This window comes from Rutilus rutilus (assembly GCF_951802725.1).
Source record: "Rutilus rutilus genome assembly, chromosome: 6".
In the NCBI taxonomy this organism is placed as follows: Eukaryota; Metazoa; Chordata; class Actinopteri; order Cypriniformes; family Leuciscidae; genus Rutilus; species Rutilus rutilus.
The window spans coordinates 17,520,881-17,538,244 of record NC_140214.1 but is presented as its reverse complement, the minus strand read 5'-3'; the positions used below and the strand labels follow the sequence as shown (position 1 = coordinate 17,538,244).

General features: G+C 40.1%; 1 protein-coding gene across 9 annotated transcripts in view; it reads left to right on the top strand.

Moving 5' to 3' along the window:
- rnf220a (ring finger protein 220a) overlaps window positions 1-12,409 on the top strand; it is a 125,947-nt gene extending 113,538 nt beyond the window's left edge. For 5 of the 9 annotated variants that reach the window (XM_084411030.1, XM_084411029.1, XM_084411028.1 and 2 more), the window contains 3 exons: window positions 5,829-5,937; window positions 7,169-7,243; window positions 10,512-12,409. In XM_084411030.1, coding sequence (XP_084267156.1) covers window positions 5,829-5,937; window positions 7,169-7,243; window positions 10,512-10,583 — 256 coding nt within the window. In that variant the 3' untranslated portion in view covers window positions 10,584-12,409. Of the gene's footprint in view, window positions 1-5,828; window positions 5,938-6,759; window positions 6,931-7,168; window positions 7,244-10,511 lie in introns of all 9 variants that reach the window. The other 4 variants (XM_084411027.1, XM_084411025.1, XM_084411024.1 and 1 more) reach the window with 1 other exon arrangement.
- The last annotated feature ends 4,955 nt before the right edge of the window (window positions 12,410-17,364 follow it).

Below are 17,364 nucleotides of genomic sequence, written 5' to 3'. Positions count from 1 at the left end.
AAGGCATGCACCCATCCCCCCCCCCCCCCCCCCCCCCAAAAAAAGAAAAGAAAACGAAAATTCATTGTCCTCTCTATCTGTCTGTTTTCTCCTCTGAGCCCTCTTCTCTAGGGAGAGAGTTCTAATGTAGCTGAATCAATCTTGTGCGGGCGGCCATCACTGGGCCCCATATTAAATATCAGGGGCGGATAACTGGTGAATAAGCGCAGCAGACCCGACACAATTGATTTTTCTCGTCAGCACATCGTGAGCACGTTCCTCTCACCCAACTCTAGTCAAGTGTGCATCCACGAATGACTTCATCTGTAGTACAAGCTTGATGTCAGCTCAGTCTGCAATTGAAATCGTTTGTTAACCACGTTTTCCACGAACTGCAGTTAAAGGCGTGACTTTGCACACTGTTGCTTGATAGGTTTGACTGAGTGTGTGGAAATGAATGTTAGTGGATGATGTTATGAACACTGTGTGTCTCTGTCCGAGCGTGGGTGTGTGAGTAGGAGGATGAAAATGGACAGAACGGGATTCCTAAGTGGAGTTGCAGGAGCGTGACAGCTTAGATTGATTCATTGCTTTCCTCCGTTGAGACTTTTTCTGTTTTGCCCTCCCTCCGCGTACAGCGCGGAGCACTAGGCAGCCGTTTAGACTAGCCGTAGCGTTGTATCGGAAAGCATTAAGTGTTTAGCCGGCCGGGGTATGAATCACCGCAGCTGTTTGATGTCATAGAAAAGAGCGAGCAATGAGTGCAACCCACCCGCCACCCGTTTTATTAGCTTAGCTCTTAGCTCCAGACGTGACACACACTCGTTTATTTAATATCGCCCGCAATATTTTTCCCAGTCTGTGCCCGTCCTTCTCGGCCCTCCGTCTGAATCTATCCATCTCTCCGCGACAGTAGAGCCCTCTCTTCCGAAGAGCACCTCTCCTTTCTCCTTCTGCTGATTTGATCAGGTATCACAGGATGTTACGTGATATTGTCTTATGAAAGGGGCCAGGGAGATAAATCTCAATGATGATGTCATTAATCAAATACTGAGGGGTCATGAGAAGGGGGAGGGAGGTGTATTAACTCTTTCCTGGCTGAAACAAATAGCAGTTGTTGTAGCTTTTGAGGTTATACTTGATATATTGGTAAAGCATTAAAAAAAAATGCTTTTTTTGGTGTTTTTTTCATGGTGTGCGCCAAATGGATAAAGCATGCAAACTTACGGGAATGGCTGTGCCATTGTTTCATTTCCAATTTCCTGAAGTGAGGGGTCTTAATGTGAGTGAGCTTTAAAGAGGCCACATAAGGAGCTGAATCATTTCATTCCACTTCCAGCCTGAAAACAATCTCAAACCCCACTGTTTGTAAAACACATGCATTTCAATCTGCAATGAAAATGAGACTTGTCCCCTTTAGTTACAGTGATTCATGGTGGATGGTGTGTGTGTGTTGGAGTAAGAGGGTGAGCTTGTTGCTGTGTCGTGAGTTGTGTAAATTGTATACGTACGTATGTGTGTTTGTAAGGCGGAGGGGGCTGATGAATTCTCCGAGCTCTCCTGTGCCCAGATGGGTAATGATCTCTGGGTACAGGGGTCGCCTCTTGTCTCCGCTCATTCTTCACATGATAAATGAGGGCTCCTATGCCACCCGTGTGATCGCAGCCACATTTCATGCTCAACTTGAAGCAATGGAGCAGATTTCTGTGTACCTCCACAATAATCTAATTTTTTACAAATTCATTAGTGATGACTTAGTTATTTTGTTCTTCAATCCCTTTTCCCATTAGCCACATTTTTACTGTAGTATCAGCAATATCTCCAAACAAGAAACACATTTTAGTTTTAAGAAACGCTAAAACAACAATTTATACATTTGTGTGTCTGTGTGTATTTGTAAAAGTAATTTGCATAATATTTAACATGTTCTACAAGTTTAATATATATTATTTTTGTTATGCTCAATCAGCCTCTTGATTTAAAATATACAGTGACCCTTACTATCAGATTGATTGTCAGCCAAGTGACTTTTTAAAGATCTCTCTGTATCTGTCTGTACTTGTAACTCATGTGTTCTCGTGTCAGGCCATGTAGACCTATATATTAGACCGCCTTCTACAGTTAGGCTCAGCTCTGATAGAGACAGATGGTTACGGGGCAGGATAATGAAATGAAAAATAGCCTCACACTCAGTGCTGGGCCATAATGGCAGTGTGAGATAGCAGCAGAGGCTACTTCCTGTTTAAACTTGTGCATTTGTTGCTTTACAAATGAAAAATATACCTTTACAGAGAGTGATGCCTGTATAAAGTATTAAACTCGTCCATCATTGCTTTAACATCCACATTGATTTTTAATATAGTGGGTGTACCATTATAGACCACAGCTGTAGGTAAGCGGCATTATTAGTTTGGATGTCAGTCCTCATTGTGGTTTCCTTAGTAACTTAAATTCATAATTGAAAAGACTTTATTCCTTCCCTAGGTGACGTCATTGGCATTATTCAGCCAGCACATTGCTGCAGAGCAGAGACGAGGCCTGTGTTTAATGTCTTTAAAACTTTCTCCAACACACTCAATAGGACCTTGATGATTTTCTGTTCTGAATTCACCCAGCAACCCCTCTCCAGGTTTTACACCTGCTTTCGTATTAAAACACAGCCCGGCTCTCTCCCCCAAACGATCTCTCCATCCATATAAAGACAGAGTAAAACCTTCTTTTATTACCAGAGGGAATTAAATAACTTTTAGAATGTGGTTTTCTATAAAGCACCACACAATGAATATTCATGCTGCAGCGGGTTGGGCATTACTTGGGGTAAAAGTTGTATTTTTTTTTGTTGGGCTGGTGACGGCATACGGGCAAGTGAACCACAGCGATTTATGAAGCTGTTAAAGAAAAACAGCAGGCATGGAGCTTGGTACACCTACTCTCCTGTCTGCTTTATAAGCATGCACGCTAATCAAGACTAAATGCTTTTTTACAAGCTGGCCACTAATAAGAAGAGATTTTAAAGCTTTATAGTCCCTGTGCGGATTGTAGGCTGCAGGGAATTGACCGTCCGGTCAGCTCGCTCTCCTTATTCAAGGTCGTTGTCTTGTTGGGGCTTTTTTGAGAGAGACCTAGTTGAGGTTTAGGGTGACCTTGAGAAGATGCCTGGACTTCAGAGTTTTGTTAACATCTTCCTTAATAATAATTTTAAAAAAATTCACCCTATTCACCTTCGTCTATTTCCTAAATGTTATTGATCTTATTGTGATATTCATCCAGGCATATGTCATAATTTGTAACATTTGTTTTGACCTCGTAATTCTTAATCAAAATGTCATAACTGGACATGCTGGACTTTTCCAGTCATTTAGTCTGCCTAAACCCTGCACCTATCTTGCAAGTGACTGCAACCTTTGCCTCCCATCCAATCAACAACTGATGAATTGAACCAATGCTCCACAAATTTTTTTTTTTTTGTGATAATCTGCTTTATTCAGAAGTATGTCACAATAAAAAATCGAATAAATCTGTCGCTTCTTCCATCATCTCGGCTTTAAAATAAATGGGATGTGTTTGATTCCTGGCTGGCTGAATTTAAAGGGAACCTATTATGCCCCTTTTTCAAGATGTAATATAAGTCTCAGGTGTCCCCAGAATGTGTCTGTGAATTTACAATTTTGAGTGGAAGCAAAAACATTCTGTGCTGCTTCCCGCCCCCTATCCAGAATAGTTATGTGCAATTACAGCTTGTGCCTTGGATACTCTGCCAAAAACAAACAAAACATCTGTTTGTTTTTGATTATCATCTCTATGCTTTTTAAATGGTTAGTTCACCCAAAAATGAGAATTCTGTCAGTAATTACTCACCCTCATGTTGTTCCAACCTGTAAGACTTTCGTTCATCTTCGGAACACAAATTAAGATTTTTTGATGAAATCTTGAGAGCTGGCTCACTCCTTCATAGGCTGCTTGGTAATTGCATCTGCCGGCCCAGTAAGTTAAAGACATTGTTAAAATAGTCTAAGTTAGAGTTCTCAACGGGCCTGAAAATAACAACCCGACCCGACCCGGCCCGTGGCTTTTAAAGCCCGGACCCGATGTAACCCGACACATCAACATGAATTATCTGCCCGAACCCGGCCCGCGGCCCGACGCGGCGTCGGATTTTTTTTTTCTCATACACATATTATCATGACCAGCAGACGGAAATTCAAATCAACCTTTAATGTTCACGCCTTTTAACAATACTAACAACTGAAACAATAAACTTTAAATATATAAATAGGCTGTAGTAGCGACGGTGAATTCACCTGAGGCAAGTTTACTTTTCACCAACTCCATCTTCTTCTCCAGGCTAAAGGCGTGCATGCAGCGGCGTCAGGTCTGCCCCCGCCCCTCTCCGTGATGCGCTTGCACGCAGCAGCCAGACTTTCTTTACGGTGAACAGCAGCGATGATTAATAAATGTTTTTTTTTTTTCACTGACTGGAAAAGATTAAGCCCGAGGTCCGACCCGACCCGAGTCATTTGATTATATTTTCGACCCGAACCCGCGGGTCCCGTCGGGTTTGTCGGGCCGACCCGACCCGTTGAGAACTCTAGTCTAAGTGACTACAGTGGCTCAACCTTAAGTTTATCAAGCGACGAGAATATTTTTTTTGTCCGCAAAAAACAAAAATAGCGACTTTATTCAACTTCACTTTCTTCCGTGTGGGCATCTGATGTGAGTTCACGAGAGCGCCACGACGCATGCGCGAGAACTGATATGACGCAGATGACTTCGCTCAGTTCACTGGGACTCGGCACTTCGACACACCGGAAGCGCTACACTGTCTGTTTACAAGCTTCTCTCATCATCTCAGTTCTCGCGCATGCATCGTGGCGCTCTCGTGAACTCGCCTTCATGTTTGTGTACACACTGCAGACAAGTTCAAAAACAATATAAAACAGAATTTTGGTTAATAGGTCCCCTTTAAGCTTTGCTTCTCAAGGTGCCCATGATTCTTCAGTTACACTGTCATTGTTCTTCCTAAAGGTTGGCCTTATAGGAGATACTGAGTCCATAAATGGTCTGTTCTGTTTTTAATGGCCCTTCCTTGATTTACATTCTAATACTACCCGATTACCGAGAGGCCCATGTCCCAGTGTGTGTGTGTGTGTCCTGAGCGTGTACTCATTGTGGAGTCACACAGGCATGTAATAAATGAAGCTATTGGAAAAGGCAGTGGAACGGCAGGCACTAATCGGGGGGATTGTGCCTAGGAGAACGCTGGCGCAACGTTAAATCAATACTGTAGATCAGTGCTCCATCTGGCTGGAAAATGAGCGGATCACCATAAACATCTCGCCAAGCGCCTTGCCGCACAATCAATGGTTGCCATATTGATTTAGTTATTGCAAGTTCATATGCTGTGGACAGTGTTAAATATACATTCAGCAGCTGAGAAGCATTTGTCTGAGGAATGTTTAGTGAAGGCCTGAGTGGTGAGAAGTTGGAGGAACCGGTGCGAGTGTGACCTCAGAAGACGCCCAGTTCCCTGGTTAATGAGATTTGAAATTGAAATAGTAGTACAATAAAGTAAAAACATATTATTTCATTTTGACATCATGGTCCTTCTGCCCAGTTGGGACGTCTGTTTTTAATTTCGCATTAGAGTTTTTAGGAGTTGGCAGTCAGGTTTGTCTTAACTGAAGCCGTGTGGCAGCTTTGCAAATTTAAATTGCAAATTTGCATGACTGCACAACTTTTTAAACGTAATTAGCATTCCACAGGTTTCAGTTTTATGTATGGGCCAAACTGGTTTGTTGTGCTCTAATTGAATCTCAACTTTCATTTGTTTTGTTTTTTTTAACCTTCAGGATCACAGAGGACTCTACAGCGACCACACTGGAGGCACTAAAGGCCCGCATACGAGAACTGGAGAAGCAAATCCTCAGAGGAGACCGATACAAGTGTCTCATATGCATGGTGAGAACTCTCGCTTGCCAATATTGTGCGTGTCCATGTGGTTGTGTTTGGTTATAACCGCATCCTAATAACATGCCATGGTGATATAACCTAACACCCGCAATCATGCACCCAGCTGGCTGAAGCTTTGTGATGGTTTGCCTCCTTCAGCTTCAATCTAGCATGGTCTGGAAAATTAACCCATATAATTAAGTTCTGTTGCAGAAGTTCCTCTAGCAGTAGTGGCCATCCTGTTGGCTATCTATGCTAAACCTTTTCAGCTTTATTTATATATAGGTGCTTCTGACTAATCAGACTTGCCTCTGTATGTCTGGAGGTTAATTAGATCCATCCTGACGTTTCAGTTTCATTAAAATGGAATAAAACATCCTGAAAGTCACCCAGATATACAGATTGATCACTTGTGGCCTTGTAGAGAACATTGTCCTGAATAAAGATGCTTGTAAATGTTTTGATTATTTAATTAAAAAGATTCTAGACATTTTTCTGTTTGCTTCTGTCTCATGTGCAGTCTGTGGAGTTGAGCTTTTCCCAGTGGTGGTCTACTGCCACCTGCTGGTTATTGGAAATAGAGCAGCCCAATAAATTTAATTCTCAGTAAATTAACTGTTAACATCTGTTTTAGACAGTTGCCACCTACCTAGCATGACATCCAAACCGAAAACTCGTGCAAAAATACAACAGAACTCCCAACCATCCCTTTTATCCCTTTTGCGCTAGAGCTTCTATTGATAGCTGCACCCGTTGGTCTGATGTGTGTGTCTGTTCCTGCCGTGGCGGCCACATTCTTTTTCTCAGTACCGCTCTTGAATATCCCTGCAGCGGAAGCCACCCCAAACAGGGGCTGACGGCAAGAATCAGGCGGTCAAGAGGCACGGGAGCGCAGAGGCCCTGCAGCTCGGCGTGTACTGTTTGTACAGAGGCTACGTAACGGGCTGCAGCACTGCCACTGCGGACAGCAGTGGGATTAAGAAGCTGCTCCCACTCCGGAGGGTAAGGCTCTCTGTGCTCCCATTGGCCTAACCCCGCCTGACCCCTGCATTGCCCCACATGCTCCCTCACTGCCCACCTGCCTGCCTCCATTGGCTGCTCTTTGCTGTGCTGGTGCTGTCTAGTGATGTCCTTTGTTGTATATGTGGGTGGCTGTAGATGTGAAATTATGTTCATTTGACCTGGTTAAATTAATCATTTGTCTTTTTTTGTCTTGTTTCTCTCTCTGTCTTTACCTCAGGACTCCTATACAATGCCACTCACCTCCATCCAGTGTTGGCATGTGCACTGTGAAGAATGCTGGCTAAGGACTCTGGTAAGAATGACGCATTTGCTCATCAGTAGGTCCATAATGAATCGTCATAATGCAAGACATTATGCAAATGTAGGCAGAATGTTAAAAGCCTATTGTTTGTTAAATTCTCCATGTTGCTTCCTTGTTCTTAAGTGTTTGTTTTTAAACATTTGGGCTAATTTGATTATGCTGTCCGTTAACAATCAAGATGTAATACGCACAGCTCCATTTAATACATTTTATCGTGTGTGTGTGTGTGTGTAGGGGGGGTGGGGGTTGCTCTGGGGGGAGAGGAATTACCAAATGAAAAATTTGGTTTATAAATAGCAACAATAAAAGTAGTATGGTGGGACTCCTTGTGTCTTGATAAAGTAAATATATAGTTATTGTAAGTAGAATGTTTTCTCACACAGTATGAATGGGTTTTATAAATTAATATATAAAGCTTTCTTTCAATTTTTGTAAGTGGTTCCATGAAAATAAGTAAAATCAGTATAAATTGTTTATCTGTTAATTTTTTTTAAGTTTTTGTGTGTTGCTCTAATAATCGGTAAAAAGAAAATATGCTAATACTAAGTGAGTTGATATTGTCTTTAAAGAAATACATTTATTTATACGTACGTTTATTTGTGTACATGAATATATGTAGCTTTATATTTTTGGAAGGGGTCTCTCACATGGGGTTCATCATATATGAAGGGACCTTGGTTTGAAAACCCCTGCATTAAGAAACTTATATCACATGACACACATCACAAGCTCTTCCCTGGATTACTTGAAGTCATGTCTATGTACATTTTTCACGCTAAAGCAGTTGTGGTTGGTGTAAATTATGAAATGCGGGTAGTTCAGGTACATATTAAATTTCAGTTCTACGCACCACAGAGTGCCCAACCCTTCTCATGCAGTGAGTCACTCGTGGTTAATGTGGTTAATGGAGTTGTTTATTTTGATAATGCTGTGGTATTTGGCTTTAGTGTAGGTTGAAGAGTTCATCTAGACCAGACCTGTGAGATTCCTCACGTAGCGCTCCAGGTTTTTAAACCCTTTTCTATTTGCTTCTTATCTTCAGAATTGCGGTTACCTCTACTTGTCCGATTGTAATCCCAACAGTTATACTCACTGGCTCTTCCTCTTCTCTCTAAGCTGTTTTAGCCGGTCTTCCTCTGGGAGCCCACTCTCATTAGCCGCTAACACATTCTGTCACCACACGGAAACAATTAATAAGGAAATGTTTCCCAGCCTCAGCCGTTTTCCAATATGCTATATATTAAATCAGCTCTTTCCATCTCCGCTTATCACAAGGCCTTCTGTGCACGGCTCGCTGGCAAGAAGGAACAGAGACGTGTGTGTGCACCAGCCTGTGCTGCCACAGCGGATTGTTAGTGATGCAGGCATTAAAATTGTTGCCTAAAGACAGCAATAAAAGTAGCACGGCGGGGCTCCTTGCGTCTTGATCAAAGTAAATGCGTGTAATTTGGTTAGCGTCAGCCTTGTTTTATGAATCTAATGGAGCGCAGCAGCCACCCGCCACTGATGCGAGGAGCCCACGTTTAGACCATGACCTACCCACGCTCATTAAAACTAGGTAAACTCCTGCTTCCCAGAACAAAGAAACCAAATCTCAGGTCCCCTTTGTGTCTGGGGGATCGTTGGTATGGAGGGAAGCACACTGGAGTTTTTTCTGCTACACTGCTTCAGGTTTTACTTCTCACTTAAATAAAAAATAAATAAAAAAGAGTAAATGAACATGACTCAGTTTATGTAGGGAATCAGAAGGAGAATCCAACTTCAATTTCAAGCTGGCCACATCAATATAAACCACTCGCATAGTCAGACCATGATGTTGAATTTGAAACCGTTATGATTATTTGCACATTTGCCGTGTAATGGTAGAGCCCATTGTTACAGCATAACAAGCCAGGTAGTGTTGCTGGATTTCTTTCATTCTGTGCAGTCAGGATCAACGGTCCGGGTTCTGGTGCCCTAGACATGAACCAATTCATATGGAGCCACAAATCCTCTTTACAGTTAGACGTGAAGGCACACTGCAGGGTTCATGCTCTGGCACCCTTACTGCTCCCAGATTCCTCAGTTTGCTTGTCTAGGGTAAAAGGTCACTTTCATGTATGTTAAAACCCCCCCTAAATGTGTCAGTTCCTATATTAGCGGTAGCAGTGTGCTTCATGTGTATGAGGAGGAGAAATATGCCATCAGTGGCACATGTGCGAGAAGGTTACACGAGGACATGATCGCCAATGGTTGCAAGATTCCTCACAGTAACGTCACTGTCTGAACTTCACCAGACAGTTGGGTTCGTTTCTAGAGGCGGCACACGACAAACGTGAGGATTTTATATCTCTCATGCCTTGCTGTTTAGGTCTCCATCAAGTGTTGTGGTATTTTATGAAGCTGAGTAAGTATATAGTTAGCTGACTTTAAGAGCAGATCCTGTGATGTTCAGTCGGTCCTGTTCAGCATGTGTGTGTGTGTGGTGCAGACAGCAGACCACACAGCTCACCTTCCTCCTCCTCTACCTCTCCCTGCTGTTCTCCTGCTTTTATGGTGCAGGCTTTATGTGTACTGGCTGAACATCAGAGTGGTAGTGGGAAAGGCGCATGCTTGTTGAACAGGGTGGGCTGCCCGTGTAAGGCCCAAAAACAAATTTTACGTCCACATACATGCACTATTAAAGTACTCTACAGCATCGGTTCCCAACAGGGGGGTCTCGGCCCTCAAGGGGGCCTCAGTGAGCTCTTTGGGGGGTCGCATCATATTTTGAAAAGTTTTGAGCAGTGAGCATTAAAGCAGCAGCTATTTGTAATAGCCTATATTCATTCTTTTTTTTCCTACACACCAGTGTGAATACTGATATTTTTGTTATTGCATTTCAAATAGGGCCAATTAATAGGCTTATTAAATTACAAATGGCCTACTGATGTTTTTGTTATAGTATTTTCAATATTATACGCTATTATTTGTGCATAAACATTCTGTTTGTTAAAAACAAATTTTTTTTGTCATCCTTGTTGCAAGCTTACAAGAGCGATAATATCAATTAAATATTTTCTTGGGAAAAAGGGGGTCTCAGACAAAAAAAAGGTTGGGAAAACCACTGCTCTACAGTACAAACTGCACTGGTACTTGAGCACCAAATCAGTGCATCTGCACAGACCCAAAATGCTTATGCTTGTACATAAAAAGTGCCTTTGATAGCATAGCAGTTTGCATTTTCAAATGGAAAATTTGAAAAATTTTTATTTTCTTGTCTGTCTTTCTCTTCTTATAGGGAAACAAGAAACTCTGCCCACAATGCAACACCATCACATCACCAGGGGACCTCAGGCGTGTCTATTTGTGAACAAAAAGGCCGGGATTCTTTTTGTTTCGTTTTACTTTTGTTTCCATTTGCGCTAGTGTTTTTGGTTTCCCCACCGCCTGAGGGAGTGGAGTATCCTCCGGCCTCCTGACCATGAGAGGCACGAGCACAGACTCGCACTGACTTCAAATGGGGAAGGACTTAACAAGCATAGGACTAATGAGGACTTCATAGACTCAGTCCTCCTCTACAATTGCTTGTGTAAAGAGCCCACCCGCTTCCCTCTTGTGTTGGTCCATGGTCCACCCTCTCCAAAGTCAGCTTAGTTCCTTGATGAGGAACCTGTTCTTCTCAGATGATGGAAAGAGTACTAATTCTGTCCCTTCACCTGCACTGCTGCTGCTGCTGCTCTTAGTCTCCCACTTTCGCACTCTGTGGCAACTTCTTCACCAAGACCGTTGACGTCCACCCGACCGGAACATCAGCCTGACGATAAGAAGAGGAGACTTTAACGGACCACCCGAGGCTCTCCAGAACTCCTCAATCTTGATTTTTCCATTGTGTTCTCATTCACCCCAAACCATTACTACTTTTGTGGTGTTCTAGTCATGTCAACCAAATTCAATGAATCAGTGCAAGCACATGTATAATAGTCTCTGTATGTTTACAGTGTTGTGAGTAAATGACATAGAGAACAAAACACACTTGTATACACGTGCACACACGGACACACATGCACATACAGAAATATATATTGAATAAAAGTCCAGTTTTAGTTGGGGGTGGTTTGGGTCGGGAGGGAGGGCATATGTTTCAATCTTGGTGAATTAAAAAAAATTAAAAATAAAAGAAAACCCTCTGTATTTTTAAAGCAGATGTTGTTGTCTTGAAGTTGAAGTTGTATTTCATTGTACAGGAAGAAATTTAAGTAATAATAATAATAAACTACTCAAACTAGGACTTAAAAGATTTAGGTGTACATTTTTCATTGAAATATACAGTAAAAACTGTAGATTTAATCATGAAACAAGGGAAAGTATCTTCCTTTTTCTTTGCTTTTTTTAAGAAATGGAAAGATTTGCTTTTATTCACCCTCATTTTTCAGTGTTTTTTTCTTTTTCTTTTTTTCGCTTAATGCTGAATGCCATCTGTCTGTTACAAACAATTGGAATTATTGCTTATTCAGTTGAACATACAGTATTAAGAGACCCCCCACAGTTGCATATCAGTTTCTTCCCTCGGAAAGGGATTTTTATTTAAAAAAAAAAAAAAAAAGAAACATCTAAGGGTGCTCTCATTTACAAGTTATGTTCAGACATCCTCTCTGAAACATCAAGGACATGGTAAACATTTTATTTTATTTTCTCAAAGAATGAACTGGAAGAGTCCAGACTAGTTTCCCTGACTGGCCGACTGACTGACTGCTCACATTTTCCCTAGGAGTGAGACAGTGTGCTTTATATTTGTACATCTATGTATTCTGTGATTTCTGTATTGATGTAAGCGCAAAAAAAAGGAAGAAGTGAAAGGTCATTGCTGATCCCAACACCACAATAAACAGTCAAATGTTGCATTTGTTATAACTTCTTTCACTGTTCCTTAAACTCTTCACAGTGGCTGGGTCAACAGCTGTACCAACATCCTCTCTGCAACAATTTTGTAAAATACAGGTAGTAAATAAGAATTAGGGTTGACTCTTTGTATTCTTCCTTTGCCGAACAATTCGTTCCTGCCCCAAAGATGACAGATTGCACAAGATGATTGTGTGATATGATTTGTGTCCTTGTATATTCTTGAAAATGGTACTTGTCTTTCCCGTTTGTAAGCTACATTTGACATCAATTAAACGACTGTAAATCTGAACTGGTCATCATGTGCTGGCTTCATTCACTGGTCTGCCTAGTGGAACTATACCAGTATGAGTACTCGAGATGTGAAGCTGGTTATCATGGTACCACATGCTCTACCTGGTGACGTAGCTGTTGAAGTACATCAGTCAATAAATGTCCATTGAGTGTCGGGCAGCAAAACAACTTCCTAATGCATTGTGATTTCTCATTTCGATATGCATTACACTGCATCCGGTAGTGATAATGATGAGGTTTTGAGACTACCCCATTGATTTTGTACTATCCCTGACACTAAGTGCCTCAAATTAGGTCTTTTTGGGCCTAATTTTGGACACTTGGAAAAAAGGAAACGTTAGTGCTCTATTCTGCCATCTGCAGGCTAAATAATCAGGTGATGTTTTACCTGAACAGCTGTATCAAAGCACAAGCACGGTGCACTTTAAAGATTAAGTACTGTAATGAAAATTTCATGAAATTACAAGATGTAATTAAGAAGTCGTCTACCTCCCCAGTACACCCTCTGATCCCAGGCCAAACTCCAGGTTCATGATGTATCGGAGCGAACAGTAGCAGGGCCCTTAAACACTTTCAGATGCCTGTAAAGTGCTGATAGATACGTTGGAAAATCAGCAGGAGTTTATATTAAGTCTGTGTAGCCCTATTTCAGCCTCTTGTTGGAAGTGTTTGTGGGTTTCTTTTGAAAAGAAACAAGCTTGGAGAACCTTCAAGTAAACAGCAGTTATGTTGTTCCAGTTTATGGACTTAATTACAGTGCACATACAGGCCATTTTTATTCTGCAAATCAGACTTCTCAATTCCATGGAACCCCAACTAGGACCCCTTTCCTAAAATATAAAGGCAGTTATACTGTATTCTATAAGACTTGTTCATACTGTGCGAGAGAAATTGCAAGTGTTGATATTATAAAGGCAACTTAAATGACACTAATATAGTTATCGTTATAGTTATCGTCCGCTGGTGTGAATACCAATATAGTTATCGTTATAGTTATCGTTCGCTGGTGAACACTAATATAGTTATCGTTATAGTTATCGTTCGTTGGTGTGAACACTAATATAGTTATCGTTATAGTTATCGTTCGCTGGTGTGAACACTAATATAGTTATCGTTATAGTTATCGTCCGCTGGTGTGAACACTAATATAGTTATCGTTATAGTTATCGTTCTCTGGTGTGAAAACCAATATAGTTATCGTTATAGTTATCGTTCGTTGGTGTGAACACTAATATAGTTATCGTTATAGTTATCGTTCGCTGGTGTGAACACTAATATAGTTATCGTTATAGTTATCGTTCTCTGGTGTGAACACTAATATAGTTATCGTTATAGTTATCGTTCGCTGGTGTGAACACTAATATAGTTATCGTTATAGTTATTGTTCGCTGGTGTGAACACTAATATAGTTATCGTTATAGTTATCGTCCGCTGGTGTGAACACTAATATAGTTATCGTTATAGTTATCGTTCTCTGGTGTGAACACCAATATAGTTATCGTTATAGTTATCGTTCGTTGGTGTGAACACTAATATAGTTATCGTTATAGTTATCGTTCTCTGGTGTGAACACTAATATAGTTATCGTTATAGTTATCGTTCTCTGGTGTGAACACCAATATAGTTATCGTTATAGTTATCGTTCGTTGGTGTGAACACTAATATAGTTATCGTTATAGTTATCGTTCTCTGGTGTGAACACTAATATAGTTATCGTTATAGTTATCGTTCTCTGGTGTGAACACTAATATAGTTATCGTTATAGTTATCGTTCGCTGGTGTGAACACTAATATAGTTATCGTTATAGTTATTGTTCGCTGGTGTGAACACTAATATAGTTATCGTTATAGTTATCGTCCGCTGGTGTGAACACTAATATAGTTATCGTTATAGTTATCGTTCTCTGGTGTGAACACCAATATAGTTATCGTTCGTTGGTGTGAACACTAATATAGTTATCGTTATAGTTATCGTTCTCTGGTGTGAACACCAATATAGTTATCGTTATAGTTATCGTTCGTTGGTGTGAACACTAATATAGTTATCGTTATAGTTATCGTTCGTTGGTGTGAACACTAATATAGTTATCGTTATAGTTATCGTCCGCTGGTGTGAACACTAATATAGTTATCGTTATAGTTATCGTTCTCTGGTGTGAACACTAATATAGTTATCGTTATAGTTATCGTTCGTTGGTGTGAACACTAATATAGTTATCGTTATAGTTATCGTCCGCTGGTGTGAACACTAATATAGTTATCGTTATAGTTATCGTTCTCTGGTGTGAACACCAATATAGTTATCGTTATAGTTATCGTTCGTTGGTGTGAACACTAATATAGTTATCGTTATAGTTATCGTTCGCTGGTGTGAACACTAATATAGTTATCGTTATAGTTATCGTTCTCTGGTGTGAACACTAATATAGTTATCGTTATAGTTATCGTTCGCTGGTGTGAACACTAATATAGTTATCGTTATAGTTATCGTTCGCTGGTGTGAACACTAATATAGTTATCGTTATAGTTATCGTTCGGTGGTGTGAACACTAATATAGTTATTGTTATAGTTATTGTTCGCTGGTGTGAACATCAATATAGTTATCGTTATAGTTATCGTTCGCTGGTGAACACTAATATAGTTATCGTTATAGTTATCGTTCTCTGGTGTGAACACCAATATAGTTATCATTATAGTTATCGTCCGCTGGTGTGAACACTAATATAGTTATCGTTATAGTTATCGTTCGCTGGTGTGAACACTAATATAGTTATCGTTATAGTTATCGTTCGCTGGTGTGAACACTAATATAGTTATCGTTATAGTTATCGTTCGCTGGTGAACACTAATATAGTTATCGTTATAGTTATTGTTCGCTGGTGTGGATGCAAATATAGTTATCATTATAGTTATCGTTCGCTGGTGTGGACACTAATATAGTTATAGTTATCGTTCGCTGGTGTGAACACTAATATAGTTATCATTATAGTTATCATTCGTTGGTGAACACTAATATAGTTATCGTTATAGTTATCGTTCGCTGGTGTGAACACTAATATAGTTATCGTTATAGTTATCGTTCGCTGGTGTGAACACTAATATAGTTATCGTTATAGTTATCGTTCGCTGGTGTGGACATTAATTATTAAAATGAATAAATACATTTACATATTTTTTATTTATTATTTACTATTCCATCATGTTTTAGTTTTTTAGCATTTTATTTTTTACATAAACTACTGTTCAAAAGTTTGGGGTCAATACATTTAAAAAAAATAAAAAAAGTAATTAATACTTTTATTCAGCAAGAATGCATTAAATTGATCAAATATGACAGTAAATATAGTATAGAATAATGATACATAGTAAAGTATAATGTTACAAAGATTTATATTCCAAATAAATGCTTCTTGAACACGGCATAATAAGAAATGTTTCTTGAGCACCAAATCAGCATATTAGAATAATTTCTAGAGGATCATGTGACTGAAAACAATGAAATTCTGCTTTGCCATCACAGGAATACATTACATTTGAAAATATATTAGAAAAGAAAACTGTAATAATAATTTATTACCTCAAATAAATGCAGGTTTGGTGAGCATAAGTGATTTCTTTTATAAACAAAAAAATCTTACCGACCCCAAACTTTAGAACGGTGTTGTATATTGTTAATTGACAATATTTTTTCTCTGATATTTTCTGTGTTTCTCCTGTCACCCCCTTTCCAGTTTGAACCCCTGATAGAAATCCATGAACCCGTTCATAATGAGGCATCTGATATTTGGCTGATATCCATGTCGTATCAGCGGTATTGGTGATACCTCGCAGGGACAGGGATTTAACGGTTACCCGAGGTCAGAATGGGGTCTGTGCTGTAGGTGGTAATGTGTCTCCTCTGTAGTGGTTGAAGAATGTAACTGTGGTTAGATCATCTCACCTCTCTACCATCTAACCCAAGTCTTTACTTACTGTCAAGATTGTGTGTTCCAGACAGCAGTGCGATCCATAGAGTGCATTAGACGGGCTGCGAGCAGGGCTCGGGTTACTGCCCACCCTGTGGCCTGAGTGGCGCTGGAACCAGGAAGAAGCCAGATGAGTGGAAGCAGATCTATAGAAATTGCTTTTGGAGGTCAAAGCCATCCCTGATGGGGAGTATAAAGTGTGGGGGCCATTATAGGCAGTTTACAAACATCTCCGCAGACCAATCAATAGGACAGGCCTTCTCTGTCGCATTGGGTAATTCCTCGATTGCACTGGCTGTCTGTACCAATGGTAATTTACACCTTCATGTGGGAATTTTAGCGTGTCTCCTCCCCTTCAGTGTGTCCACTACCTGGTTGAAGTGCTTGTACAACTCATTCAATTAGGAGCCTCTCCTCTCCTCTCTTCAGCCTCTTTATAAGATCGATCCACTCGAGATGCTTGACAGAAAAAAAAAACGTTTTGGGTATTTTGTTATGTACTGAAGGAGGAAATTGAGGAATGTTGAAATGTTTGAGCATCCGGAAAAATAGCATCTCCAGAGTGCATATAAATGGAATGCTTTGTCAAATTTTCAGGAAGCCAATAAATATCAGCATGAAAATGTACTGGTTGTGCATTAGTCCAATTTGACCATGAATGGATAGAGACAGATTTAATTCCCTGAGTTACAGACAACTGCTTTTGGTCACAAAGTTAATCTTGCCAACCAGGGGTGGAGCTATAAAAAAAACGTTCTCACAAAAATGTTAAGCAGCACAACTGTTTTCAACATTGGTAATAATAATAAATGTTTCTTGAGCATCAAATCAGCATATTTAAATGATTTGTGATGGAGAAATGGCTACTGAAAATTCAGCTTTGCCATCACAGGAATAAATTACATTTTAAAATTGTAATAGAATTTCAGAATATTATTACAATTTAAAACTTTTAAACAGCAGTGTAAATATAAAAAAATAAATAAATACTA